Source organism: Takifugu flavidus, chromosome 15, assembly GCF_003711565.1.
Source record: "Takifugu flavidus isolate HTHZ2018 chromosome 15, ASM371156v2, whole genome shotgun sequence".
In the NCBI taxonomy this organism is placed as follows: domain Eukaryota; kingdom Metazoa; phylum Chordata; class Actinopteri; order Tetraodontiformes; family Tetraodontidae; genus Takifugu; species Takifugu flavidus.
Window position 1 is genome coordinate 13912306 of NC_079534.1, and position 14324 is coordinate 13926629.

At 43.7% G+C, this 14324-nt stretch overlaps 2 protein-coding genes across 3 annotated transcripts; one reads left to right on the forward strand and one right to left on the reverse strand.

Moving 5' to 3' along the window:
* Positions 1-6875: 6875 nt before the first annotated feature.
* foxc1a (forkhead box C1a) lies at positions 6876-9012 on the reverse strand. Its single transcript, XM_057057219.1, has one exon. The coding sequence runs from the start codon at positions 8731-8733 to the stop codon at positions 7321-7323; it is 1413 nt and encodes a 470-aa protein (XP_056913199.1). The 5' UTR covers positions 8734-9012; the 3' UTR covers positions 6876-7320.
* Positions 9013-12853: 3841 nt separating this feature from the next.
* On the forward strand, positions 12854-13956 carry LOC130538842 (trichohyalin-like). 2 transcript variants are annotated; one of them, XM_057056782.1, is made up of 2 exons: positions 12854-13625; positions 13718-13956. In XM_057056782.1, the coding sequence occupies exons 1-2, from the start codon at positions 12915-12917 to the stop codon at positions 13787-13789; spliced, it is 783 nt and encodes a 260-aa protein (XP_056912762.1). In that variant the 5' UTR covers positions 12854-12914; the 3' UTR covers positions 13790-13956. The 2 variants fall into 2 exon arrangements, with proteins under 2 accessions (XP_056912762.1, XP_056912761.1); XM_057056781.1 differs by having other exon boundaries at positions 12858-13625; positions 13712-13956.
* Positions 13957-14324: the final 368 nt, after the last annotated feature.

Genomic DNA, 14324 nt, shown 5'->3' on the forward strand with positions numbered 1-14324 from the left:
GCTACGTAAATAGAGATGAGCTGAACCGAATTGAAGCAAGGGTTCAGTAGAGGTCAGAATCCTTCACGGCAGCATTATCCATCAGTAAATGCAATGATCAGAAGTTTTGAACTATTTTCAACTTGGGAACTGTTTGGATGAATGCGATGCTCCAGAATAACAGATAGCCGAAGCAAACTTGGAGATGGTGGGAAACTTCACTTGTGATATTCCCCAGGTGATGACAGCACCGTGCAAAACCGTCAACTCACAAAGAATTCAGTTTAATATCAACACTCTTTAGAATTCATTTTTCATTGTGTATTCATATACATTAAATTAATGCTTTGGGCTGTTTTCCCTTCTAAAACCTCGTCTCACCTGTGACAGCCACTGGAATATTCAGCTGGGGCCTTTGTATACTTCAGAGCAGCCGGCTGTTCTGGCCCTTCAGTCTGAAGGAGGCGCTTCAGCCAAGTGGCTGTTTATTTCTGTGAACTGCTGACGACTGCAGCGCTGCACAGAGTCACACCGCTTTCATGTCCCCCATATGCCGAGCCCGACGTAATCGGCCCCCCCTCCCTGTTATGAGCATGAAGTAAACAAAACATTAGGTCATCGTAAATCACGGGCCAGTGACATGTCTGGAGCTGAGATCAGTCTGCACCAGCGGCGGAGTGTCGAGCATGAAGCCGTGTCTCGCGCCCCGCAGCCCTGCAGCTCCTGCTTCCCTCCCAGGTCCCAATGTGTAAGATCATTATTAAAATTGGAGCCCAATTAAGATAAGGCAAAATTGCTTTTTCTGTCTCCCGCTTTGATGTTTGGGGGATTTTTCTACTTTCTACAGTTGAAAAAAGAGGCAATTTGTAGGAAACGCGAAGGGGGAGCTGGTCGGCGTGGGCACGCTTTGAAGTTGGAGCTGCAGCTTTGTGTGGGGTTTGTGTTGAAGACGTGCAGCCAAAGCTGCGTTTTCAAAGGTTTGAGCTCGAGTTCATCTCATTTGGTCAAATGCAGCAACCATTTGACTTTATGGCAGAATTAATTGGTATTTATATGCTCTGTAACTGCCCTTTTCCAGTGTGCACCGGTGTGCGTGCATGTACCGACTGAATGCTGCTAAAATCCCTGTATGACTGTATAAAAGGAAACAATCTGACTCTCAATCAGATCCTTCCCTTGAAGCATTAGAAATTTACCATAAGGTCCATTTCTTTTGATCTTCGGAGGCTCAAAACACTCGTTCCGACCATGCCGAGGAGTCAGACTCATAACCCATTGTTAATTCCCGCTCTCTTTGTCCTAAAGTTCACATATTTGCCTGACTTCTCGCTGTAAACACAATGGTAAAAACATCAGAGGGCCATGGGCTGGGGATGTTTATATGAGCTGGAGAGCCTGGAGATGGAACAGAGATATGAGTGCTGATCTGTGAAAGGAACCACCGCTGTATCGCCGCTGCTCGCCATCACACACAAACACCATCTGGCTGCCTCTCACCAGAAGGAGAAGACCTCACACCTGCACGGCTCAGCAAAACACGTGAAGACTCTGTGTGAAATTGTCTTAAACCAAAGTATTTGGGTTGGATTTGGGTTCTTCTGATGCTTCGAACAATGCACTTATTGAAGTTCTATTTTGCAGATCTTACTGTTTTGTAACAAACATTTTTCAAATTTAGGAGTCTCACATGCTGCTTTGATGGATTGTTTGAAACCTTTAATTTTAGCGCATTATAATGTGCAGTTGGAGGGATTCCCTGATCCTCCTCATAACTTAACATCAGATCCTACTAACCCGTATTTTTCCCCATCCTTTCTTTCCACCCTTTTCCACTTTCTCCTCCTCTGTTTGGCCGTTCTTTGCCGTGCAGCCGAGCATGAAAACACATTGAAAGACGGCTTCAAGAAAATTAGTTAACTGCGTGAAGAGTAAACAAAGGATCTCTGAGAAAATAGACCGCTGGGAGGGATGGTTTTCCTTTCTGGGGTCAAAGGTTAGATTGTCCATTGACACAAGCTCAGACAGCTGATATTTCAGATCCATGTTGGATCGCTGCAGAGAGCTGCGTTCTGCCCCTCACGTGCCTGCAGACGGATTCTGATCGTTTTCAGATTTCATTTGTGTTACACCCTACGTCAGATCACAGGAAAAGTGACGCTCCAAATACAGTCCATGTGCGTGGAAAACAACAATTAATCAGTATAATCCTCAGTGGTGTTACATGCCTTCATGTGTCATACAGGAAATGAAAGATTGTGTTGGTAATAAAAGAAAAGGATAATCAACAGTTACCGGTAATCCAAAGAGTTATAGCTTACAGATTTATAGCATGTGAATTACTCTGACTATTTAAAGCGCATTCAGTTGTTAGAATGTTCCCACCAAGCGAATACTGGATTATTTCTCCTAGGAGGGTTGACGCAGCGGTGACACTGTTGGCCAATCAGTTGTCTGCGATGGTTTACGTCAGATTTTAAAGTGGCCTCTACTCGCTTGGAGCTTCCACCCAGGAGCTACCGGAAAGTACTAGGTACTAGAATTTCACCCATATGAGACGAGAGGGGTGAGTTCAGCTCAGCGGAAGGGACGGGTCAGTTCAGCCCCTCCTGTGATAAGGACTAAAGATCCCCCAGACCTGGAGCACATGTGTGATGTGGGGACAAATCCGTCTATTTAGTAAAGATCAATTCATTTTAATTTAAACACACGTATACTCCTAGTTTTATTTTATTACCGTGAGTGTTTGCCAAAGATTTTAAACAGTTTTCAGCCAAGACAAAAAAAAAGCAATAAAGCTGATATTTTAGAGAGCTTGTATCTGCCGTACGTTGATTTTCCACCCTAAAAATCCTCCCTAACTTTAAACCAATCCTCTCCACGGAAGCCTGAGTCTGCAGTTTTCACTGCCCAGTTGCCGCCTTGCACCATAAAATAAGATGAGACCCGCGAAAGACACAGACAACTGCTACTGTGGCTCAGATAGCAGAGTTGGACGGCTCTGAAGCAGTCACAAGCTGCGCACTTTGATCCTTCTATCGGGAGAAATCTGCAACAGTTCTGCACGTGAAGCATTATTATTATCATTATTATTATTATTATTATTATTATTATTATTATTATTATTGGTGTTGTTGTCTAAGTCTCGGTGCTTTTTTTAGACTGTAGTAAAAATAAAACGCATGGATGTCTGTTAAATATTGATTAAATTTAATATTTGCTGTCGCCCTGTCAGAAACTATAAATAACCATAAATGTGTCTGGATATGATGTGTCGGCTTTTTATATAATCTAGCTTCTAGCTTTGCGACCCCTAATTCACAATTAAAAAAATGAAGTCTTTGAGTGTGTGAAGTCTAGAAATGTGACTTTCAAGATTGTATTGATAAAATTAATCCGAATTTAACGCATATTATTGTATGCCTGGCTGCATAGTTGGGGAATTGTAGTGCTCGGTGCGCAAAAAGCAGCTATAATTAGTAACCGCAGATCGTAGCAGCAGAAAAGTGGCTTCTGTGCGAGCTGAAGGCAACTCTGTTCTCTTTTTAGATATCTCGCCAAGCCTTTCGGGTTATCCGTAGGTCGGCCGTTTCCCCCCGGGCCGAATTCACAGTAACACATTATCCCACCGTCCCAGGTTTGCGCCAGTTCAGTGCGTCTGATGTTAAGAAGCTGCGCAAGCTCCAGCTCATTATTTAACCCAGAAGCCTTGTTTATGCCTCATCGCTCTACCTGCTTTGACAAAAGCCCGGTGAATCATTTCATTGAAAATTATCATTTGTCTTTAAAATAGGACACGCAGGATAAGAGGCTACACGCCGTGGTTATTTTTGCCCTGTGGGAGACAAGTGTTGGACCTCCAACCTCTCACTCGTTTGGCCGCGTAGCAGAAACATTCTGCGTCCATATACTCTTAATTAGAAACAGATGGCGCTGAGCTCCGGTTGTGCACTCTAACAGTGAGGTGAAGCACAGTATTTTCCATTGTGGTCACTCAGACACACAGGTGCACCCAATCTGCACTGCCAGAAGCGTGAGACGTTTCCAGGTAGGCGCGCAGCCTATAGGAGAGTTCGACTTTACGCGCAGTCGCATGCGTTTTTACGCATGGCTTCCATTTACGATCTGTAAAATGGAAAAAATATTCTTAGATTACCAAAGATGGCGAGCATTATAAGCCCACGGTGACTGTTTTAAATCAACCTCTTACACTACGAGGGAAAAAAAACTCTTCTGTGTAGAAACTAAAAGTTTTACATGCTTGGATTTAATTTCAATCGAATCATCGTGAAGGACAGATTTATCATTATAAATATAGTTCCATACATTATCTGTACATGCTAATCATTATGTCACGAAAGCTCTAAAAAGATATATGTTTTAGGAAAATAATAATACAAAGGGCTACTTGAAATATACATTAATTAAAAAAATATTTCTTATTTTTTTATGTAAATCAATAATTACGCCTTGTTATTTTTTGTTTGTTTTTAATATTTGAGCCTTTCAGCAAATATTTTCTGCCACACACTTTTTGCACATTATATCTAATTAGCAAGACAGGAGAAACAAAAGCAGAATTGTTACTATAGATTTTTTTTAAAAACGGAGAAAATTTTCTGAATCAAAAGTGGTAAAAATTTGCTGATGTGTTTAATCAGGGTCTCGGGCAGCGTTCGGGTTTCGATGGGGTGAAGCCTCACACAGGCACAAAAAGGGGTCCCCAAATGTTTTAGGGGGCCTCAAACAGACACGGAGCCGAGATCGAGAAAGATTTATCAGTAATCACGATTGTTGTTGTTGTTGTTTACCGTGATCTGCGCCCGTCCATTGACATTATAAAAGCAAACTACTGAATTATTCTCTTTTATTTGTTTATTTTTTTATGAGAAGGGAAATGAAAATGAAATGAAATTGGTATTTGTTTTGCTCTGGGACCCTTTGGGACGGGAAAAGGCTTCATGTTGGCTGCTCCACCGCTCCAACCCCACTGCCAAGAGAACATATTTGCTTAATATTGCGCAACGGTTGTCGTTTTTAATTGCCCGTTATTTGCAATTTTTCATAATCTCTTTCTCTCTTTTCCCCCTCTCCCTCTCGCTCTCCCTCTCGCTCTCTCTCTCTTCTCCCCCACCCCCCACTATATCCTGTTATACTGTTGATGGTGCTTGGGCGGCCGACATCCTCCTCGTTGACCTCCGTCTCCCTCTCTGCCTTTTCCGTCTCATGAAAAACGATTCCAGCTCTCTGATTGAATTTTATTCCTTCCTGACCTGCTCTATTCTGTGAGGGCGCCATCAATCTTTTGACTAACACGACGTTTGTTTATTAGACCTAAACTTGGAAAAGCGAGCGTGCCTCCACAGTCGCTGCCCTCGCTGTGTTCCACTGGAATTCAGCCGCACTTCTTTGCTGCCTTGTTCCTGAACACACACACTCACGCAGCATAAGAAAGGAGCTTCCTTGAGAAGACTTTAGATCTGTTTGTAATCTGCAGCTTTTTAATTTGGATTTCCGTGCACATGTGTAATAAATAGCCCGTTATTTCCGGCGCTTTGTATTACAAAGGCCCAAATGTGGAGAAAATGCCAACGGTGCATTTTTTTTAAAAAAAATATTTAAAATGTACAGTCATGTTTTCGCAATGGCTGCAGCGAGTGGCTGTCTGACGTCTGCCCCCTGTGAAGGAAGTTCTGGAAAATGAGGTTATTGCCGCAGAACATTGTTAAAATATTTCAAACTGTTATTACAGCTCGTTTGTTTTTTTCTGAATCATCACCACATAATATTGTTAGCCTTTATTTTCTAAAGAAATCTGTTATTTAAACCAGTTATTTGTATTGTTATTATTATTGTTGTTGTTGTTGCTGCTGCTGATGTTGATATTGGGCAGCCGCGTTACGCATGCGGTCGGTTTGCATAATTGCAATTGAAATCGGGTTAATATTTTTAAATGTATATTAATGGTTTATAAAATATGAGGAATTGTCCCCAAGTTCAAATAAAAACAGAGATACTGGCTAAATAAATAATTGTTTACAACCGTTGACGTAACATAAACCCGTAATAAGTGTTTTTTATGAGCTGCAGATTGTGACGAATTGAATTTATTACCCAGTTAGAAATGTTGAGAGGCAACATCGATTACTTTTTTTTTTTTTTTTAGAAAATATAACAAAAACTATTACAACAAACCAATACTATTACATTTTAAATATATCCTGGATTAAATCTGTTTACCTACGCTCGTAAAATCAGCTTTTACTCCAATGGCTGTAAAAAAAAAAAAAACCCCAGCCAAACGGTGTTGATCGCATGTTTGATGTGTTCAGAATGGTGAGAGTTCGGCCATCGGGGCCGAGGTGACAACGACGCACTCTTTGGCATGCGTGGCATGATATTAAGTAAGCGGTGGAATGCGTCAGTAAACACAACACAATCCAAAACAAAGTGGAGCAGGTCACAAGCTGGTCCCCGGGTCTGTAGGCCCCGGGTCAGCACCACCACTGCCTGTTTCTCCCCCAATAAAGGTGGAATAACTACGATGACGATTAATCCATTGGGGGTGGGGGGGCATGCGCTTTGTCAGATTTATACTTATATTTCTGTAATTTAGTGGTGGAGAACCTCCATCTTTAGAACGAACCATATATAAACGATTTCAAGTCATTCTATTTTTTTTCTGATAGTACAAATATTTAAGATCCGAAGCCGTGCAGCAGATTAGAATCTAAACATCCTTAATTCATTTTAAACACACGTGATGCATTCAAGGAAATGAATCTCAGGGGTCCAATCTGATAAATGACGGAGGCTTAAACCTCCAACAAAACAGCTAACACGGCGCTGACAGCCTGTAAAATGTCTGCATTCAGGTCTGCAAGAAACGAGGCGTTAAATTTAACTCACATAAAATGACAAATTTATTAACAAACAAACAAATCCTTCAAAATACTTTTCAACAAAAGAAGAAGCTTTGAAATAGTACGACGATATACACGTTCCTCTTTGTTGTTTTTATAATGGAACTTTTTTTGGAACAATTAAGGCAATTGATTTTAGAAACACTTTTTTCTGGTGTTTGGTCCATAATATCCGGCTACATTTTAGAAATAAATTACTATATGCAATTTACACGTCCGTGGAAAACTGATCATATAAAGCCACAAAAGCAAAGAGACTTACGTGTTATTTGCAGTAACACTGTTCTTTAGAAAAAGTCTTTTCTGATTCTGTCTCATTTTAGTCCATTTTGACGTGAGCATGGGAGGGGGGGGGGGGTGTTATTGGATGATTCAAACACCGTGAGGGAAATTCTGAGCGGTTTCCTTCTTTTTCTTTTGGTCAGAACTTGCTGCAGTCATACACGAAAGCTCCCGAAGTGCGATAGATGGACTGGCTCGGTGGGAATGACATCTGACAGCTGTTATTCCCGTTCACCGGCGAGTTATTCAAGCCGATCCTCTGGGATTCGAACATCTCTCGGACCGAGTGGAAGTTCTGCTGCTGAGCTGGGTACGTTGCGCCCAGATGACTCAAGTCTCCAGCCTGGTTGAGGTACCATGAGGTCAGCCTGCCTTGGTGGGGATGATGGCCATCCTGCCCAGAGTTCAGATTAGCGTGGGTGAGGGACGATGAGGTGGTTGTGACGGAGTAATCTGGCAACGTTTCGTCCACGGTGGTGCTCGGGGCCAGATGGCCCGTTCTGTCCCCCGCGTATAAGCTCATGGCTTGCATGTTACAATGGTAGGTGGCGTTGGAGGTAGTAGAGTTTTGGTTACAAGTTGAGCTATAGACAGAGGTCTGACTCGGAGAATAGTTCAAGGACAACGACGGTGTTATACCTGTCCTGGTGGAGGCAGGAAGGCCGGAGGTTAACTCAGTGGCCCCTTGTGGAGACCCCCGGAGAGAGGTCATAATGTTGTCTACGCTGAAGCCCTGCGCCGAGGCCTGGCCGTGGTGCTGGTGGTGCTCAGAGTTTTCCATGCCTATGGACCGATTGGAGGGGATGCTGTGAGGGCTCCCGCTGGACATGCTGCTGCTGTCCGGGCTCTCAATTTTCGGCACGGCGTTTAAAGACGGGGAGTCGGCCTGTGGCGGCGTCACCGTCCCGTTCTCCGTCTTAATATCCTGGATCCTCACGGGCTTCGAGCCCTGCAACGGCTGCTCCTGCTCTCGGCCCGGCTGCCTCTGCAGGACATCCTTCTGCAGCCGCTCTTCCTTCTCTTTCAGCGCGTCCTTCTTTTTGAACCGTCGCCTCCTTCTCAAGAAGCTCCCGTTTTCGAACATGTTGTAAGAGTCCGGGTCCAGGGTCCAGTAGCTGCCCTTGCCAGGTTTTTTATCATCGCGGGGCACTTTGACAAAGCACTCATTCAGAGACAGATTGTGCCTGATGCTGTTCTGCCAGCCCTGCTTGTTGTCACGATAAAATGGAAACCTCTCCATGATAAACTGGTAAATCCCATTCAGGGTCACCTTCTTGTCGGGCGAGTTTTGGATAGCCATGGTGATGAGAGCGATGTAACTGTAAGGAGGTTTGACCATATCCTTGGGCTGAGGTTGCGGGGTGTACGGTCCATACGCACGCGCCATGCTGGCGGGGTATTGATCGTGCGCCGCATGAGAGTACATGTTCATGGGTGCTGGCATCCCGGTGTATCCGCCACCGGCTGCGGCCCGGTAGTAGCTCGGGTCGCTGCTGATGTACGGCACGACACCCAGAGAGTTGGGACTGGAGACGGAGTAGCGAGCCTGCATGTCTTCACTCTGATCCGGTTGCAATTAATGTTCCAAAATACGCAAGACGGAGAGCCCCGCTTCTCCTTCGCCTGAAGCCTGGGGCGCGCAAATCACAGCTCCTTCACTGCTGCTCTCTGTCCAAAAGTCAAAAGAAGAGGGGGACGTCTTGTGAGCGGTGCGGCGGTGCTGGCTCTCAGCAGTGCTTCCCCATCTCTCCGCGTTTCTGAGGAACTCACATTGAAAACGCTCTGAACTTTGAACATCCGTCACCACGCACAAGTTTTGCGCAGTTAAATTCTTTCCAGCTTTTTGCTGCCTGTGGGGCTCCTCCCTGAATGTGCAACAGTTGTCCAATAGGAAGTTAGGCCGCACAGGGGGGAGCGCAGGACTCCCTGCCGCACTCTGAAGAAGCGAGAGGAGGTGTCGGTAAATGCCAGCCCACTGCAGGCTCCAGACGTGACAGAGCAAGCCACCACAGAGAAGCTGCTTTCCCATCACACATCCTCAGGAGAACCAGATATATCATCTGCATATCCAAGTTTGGTTCACCGGAACATAGCAGAAAGCAAAACTCGCGCCTCATTACTTTAAACAATAATCAGGATATAATATTTTTACATTTCTATTCTTATTTGTGCCACCTTTGATAGATTATGCAATCAATTCAGTTATATTCCATAAAGTATTAGAAATAAACCACGTCTCAATTTACACGTTTTCGTCCGATTTATTGATCTATTTTACAATATTCTAAAAGATACTGATTGGTAGAAACGGATGAAAAGGGATCGAATGGGGCGGTGGGAGGTTAAAGCCAAATCTCACTACAGCGGGAATTAAAAGCAGTTTGGCCTAAAAAGGTGTGAGAAAAGCGTCTGCAGATCGGGGACCAAACGGGGGTCACACCTGGCATTTGGATGCGTGTCGCGACGCAGAAGACACATTTAATCGTCCTTAGTTTAGCCAAATAAAGTTAAAAAAATAAGTTACATGCCTCAAGTTAATGTCCATCCCAATAATTTCTTAAATTTCCCTTTGGGTTTACACTGCGACTATTAAGACATCGCGTGAGATTTCTTGTGCTGTCATGGAATTTAAGGCTGAAGCTCGAAATAAATGATTTTTTCAGCAAAGAGAGAAGTTAAATGATCCAACCTTGAAGGCCTGCGAGCGCTCCTGCTGTCAGAGGCGACTGCGCACGCAATCATAAATGACCAACGTGAGGCAAAGTTACAGTTGCAATATCGCTGTAATCCTTTGCAGGTCGCCTTAATTAAATGTCCGTGCAGCAGCCTGGTGCTACGCCGGTTTCTCCTTACATGGACCCGGGCATGAACTTTTTCCACCACCCAGGGCTGTTTGTACAACTTACGACGGCGTTTTTTCCTACTTAATACCGCGGTCTGCCCCGGCAGCCCTCCTCAACGCGCAACTATTCAAGTTAAACCATTAATGGAAATCAAAACGATAAACACCAGGCAGATGACCGCTGCTGGATAGTTTGTCACTATTAAAAAATATTGGGTTTTATAAAAATATTTTTTTATGTTTCAGTTGTGTTTCAGCATTCGTTGAACCTCTTTCTCAAATGAATGAGATAAAATCATTAGAATAAATCATAGAAAGAAAGAAAGGCAGAGAAAAGGAGAAGATAAGAGAAAATAGAGAATTTGAAAGAGTTTTTTGAGGCAAAAACGTCATCACTGTGCCTGTAGCGCCCTCTATTGTTTAAATACAGCTACTGTTTTTAGCTTCAATTTAATTCCCCTCAACCCATTATTTCTCAAACAATTATATCTAGAGACAAAGAAACGCTTGTGGATTTACTAGAGAAGGTAAGAATCGTACTTAAACCCGTTATTGCTGCACTGACAGAGGAAAGTGAGGAGCCATAACGAGCTCACGTCCAACTATGTCCTCAGTCCTTAAAACAAAACTGAGGCAAAGCACATGTTTTATGAATGCATAGATTTAACTCAGTTTTAACCCCGGAAGTATTGTTTTTACTGAAGTGAGAAGAGTGAGAGTGAGAAGCTGCCCTTTCTGTGTCGTCATTGTTGTTGGTAGGTGTTAATGATCAACCACTAGAGGGAGCCACATACCACTTTAAACCCCATGAAATAAAAACTGACGAAAGCGGCAACCAAAAGGCAATTTACAGTATCTAAGGTTACTCTTATTTAAAGAGATTAAACCTCTACAGCCAAATAGAGACAATGTCGGAGTCATTAAAGAAGCATTATTTATATTTTTCGAAGCCTTTGGAAGAGTTCAAAGGAATAAAAAGCTGGCAGGACCATGAAAAATGTTGATTGGATTTTGAAAGGGATAATCTGTCCGAGAAAGAACACTATGGTGTAATAAACTGATGGCAAAAACAAGTGAAAGCATCCCTGCAATTACCATTTTAAAAAAGCTGGTTTAGACCAAACTGTCCAGGATGAAGTTGACTTCAGTGACCGGCCTCAGTGACAGCACTCATCAATAAGTGGGCATTTATCAGCCCATTCATATTTAGAAACAATTACAGGAATGTATTTATTTAAAAACATATTTAATATATTTAAAAACATAGAGTCAGTGTGCAAGTGTGCAACTACTCAAAAACGATGTGGGACTCCGGAGCATTCTCTGGTCCCCTCCCCAATCTGGCCAGCGATGAGATGTTTTGCCTCATGTCGTCGCTCCGTCGCTGGCTGTCACGGTGGTGCCCCGAAAACCAGGTGGCCTTTGTAGACAATTGGAGCACTTTTTGGGGAAAACCTGGTCTGATTAGGAGAGACGGTGTCCATCCCACCCGGGATGGCGCCTCTCTCATTTCTAGTAATTTGGCTAATTTTATTAGACCCAAAGTGACTGACAATCCAGGGTCCAGACCAGGATGCAGAGTTGTAGTCTTACACACCTCTCTGCTGCTTCCATAGAACCCTCATCCACCAACAATAACATATTTAACACTATAGAGGTAGTCTCTGTTCCACGGTTAAAAGTTCACCAAGCACAGAGCAGGGGAGCGGTCAATCACCATAATCTTATTAAAATTAATACCAAAGCACAAGTTGGGGAAACTAATATCACAATTAAGTGTGGACTGTTAAATATTAGATCTCTTTTGTGTAAATCCCTGTTATGCAGGACCTGATAGCGGATCATCACATTGATTTATTCTGTCTTACTGAGACCTGGCTTCAGGAGGAGTGTCATGACCACTTGGCTCCGAATGACCACAACATAAACGGGAAGACCACTCTCTTTTAAGGATTTTAACAAAAAGGGATTTATTGAAAAAGTAAAGTGAAAAGTCAGTGGTAAAGGTGAAAGCGTGAGGTGCAACAGGGTATCACAGAATCCAACAAGGGTAATCCCAACGAGGCTTTAGCAACGGGACTGGCACTCTCAAGTGGACGCGTACAGCAGGGTTTCCAATTTCGTCCTGGAGCAGCTGACCCCCGGCCTGATCAGCAACATCTCTGTCCTGAACAGGGTTTTTAACCATCACCTGGCTCATCAGGTTAATGAGCCCCACCTGGAGCGGTGGCCTCCCAAACAGCTCCAGACAGCTCCATCTGCAGGCCAAACACAACACCAGACCAAGCACAGCCTAAGACACCATGTCCCAAATATTAAACCCAGACGTGAGGCCACCTAGTGGGCCGTCACAGGAGTATGTTAGCTTAAATGAATCTACTCCTCCTACCCATCTTAATTATCATATTCCTGGTGTTACTGGTCGAGGAGGGGGAGTGGCAGCAATCTATCACTCCAAGTTATTAATTAATCCCAGACCAAAACATGGCTCCAGTTCATTTGAAAGCCTGACTCTTGGCATCACCCATCTGAACTGGAGGACAGAAAAGCCACTTCTGTTTGTAGTTTTATATCGGCCCCCTGCTGGGCCACATTCAGAGTTCCTGTCTGAGTTCTCTGACTTCTTATCTGACTTGGTCCTTAGATCATATAAAGTCATTATTATTGGAGACTTGAATATGCATGTACACACTGTAAATGGCAGCTTTAGAAATGACTTCATTTTATTACTTGAGTCAGTTGGTTTAAACAGTTGGCATTTTTCTCTTTGATCTTAAGTTGGCCTTTTAGTCTTTGATCTCCTTTGTATCAAACACATCAGATCTATCTCTTTAAGCACACGCCTGAGGAGCTCAACACTTGTACCACACTGGTGACCAGCAGACGCATCAATGGCACAGCGAGGAACCCAGCAGCTGAAGGCAGAGCAAGAACCACTGGAATCATCAATGGAGACTTGGAGGGAAGAGAGGGTCCAGCACCTCAGAGAAGTCCTGGCAGAGAAGGAGGAGCAGTTAAGCAGGGCAGTGAAGAGGCATCAGATGCGGACTGTGGCCCATATGGAGACCCTGACCCAGCTGAACACCACGCAAGCTGCTCTGAAGGAGAGCAACCTCAAATGTGCTTCTCTGGAGGAAACCCTCCACAGTCAGCAGCAGGAGAAAGAGGAGCGACACAAGAGAAAGCTGATGAAGCAGGAGGAAGGCTTCAATCAGAAGCTCCTGGTGACTGAGGAGGAATTTGTGAGGAAGCTGGAGGAAGAGAAACATAGATTTGATGAAGAGAAAGAGGCCTTGAGGCAGCAGCTCTTTCTAAAAGAAAAAAAGTTCAACAAACTGCTGGAAGAAGAGCAAAATAAATATAACGAGATGATCGTTGATAAAGAAGAGTCGATGAAGCAGCAGCTGTTGACTCAAGAGGAGACGTATAACAAGATGCTGGCTGATGTTTGTCAGCGGTGGGAGAGGACATCTCAAAAATGTGTCCAGATGAGGGAAGAGCTGGAGCAGAAGGTCCTGGAGAGCCAACGGTTGAGGCAAGAGGAGCAGGAGAGGACCAAAGAGGATCTCCAGAGGCTCTCTGAAGCGATCCTCCAACTTGAGGTGAGATGCTTTCGCCTTTGTTCCTCTTCCAGAAGATTTCAGATGATGTTCAGTGAAATCTAAAACACAATCTCTCTTTTCTGCAGCTTCAGGTATTAAAGAAAAAGAAGAAGAAAAGCTTCTGGAGATGGATCTCCAAAAAGATGAACTTCTGGAAAAGATGAAGTAAAGAACAATTCCAGAGCTCCCAAAGCCCTCCTCCTCTTCCTTCTCTCCATCCTGACTTCCACAGCATCACATCCTGTCTTCAGTTTTATTTTAAAGTATAATCATTGTTCATATTCTATGTTTGGATCTGTGATGTCGAAACAATAAAACTCAAAGTAAACCACCAGATTGTAGATGTTGTCAATGGCAGCTTTAGAAATGGCTTCATTTCATTACTTGAGTCAGTTGGTTTCCTCCAGCAGATAAACCAACCAACTCATAGCTTCAACCACACCTTAGATCTAGTTCTGACTTATGGTGTTGAGGTAGAACATGTGTCAGTGTTCCCTCAGAACCCCCTCCTGTCAGACCATTCTTTGATCTTTTACATTTATGATTAAGGATTCTTCTATGCTCAGAGCTCAGTCTGACTATAGCAGATGTCTCTCAGATAATGCTGTAGCTAAGTTTAAGGAAGTGATCTCGGTGGATCAGGCCCTGAGATTCTAGAAAGTGCCTTGAAACAATTTTGATTGTAAAAGACGCTATATA

What these genes read in the sequence shown, in the direction of transcription:
- foxc1a (XM_057057219.1), bottom strand. Translation starts at nt 8,733, where the DNA reads ATGCAGGCTCGCTACTCCGTCTCCAGTCCCAACTCTCTGGGTGTCGTG.
- LOC130538842 (XM_057056781.1), top strand. Translation starts at nt 12,915, where the DNA reads ATGGCACAGCGAGGAACCCAGCAGCTGAAGGCAGAGCAAGAACCACTG. An exon ending in AAGCGATCCTCCAACTTGAG is followed by an intron (nt 13,626 to 13,711) that starts GTGAGATGCTTT and finishes TCTTTTCTGCAG; the next exon opens with CTTCAGGTATTAAAGAAAAA.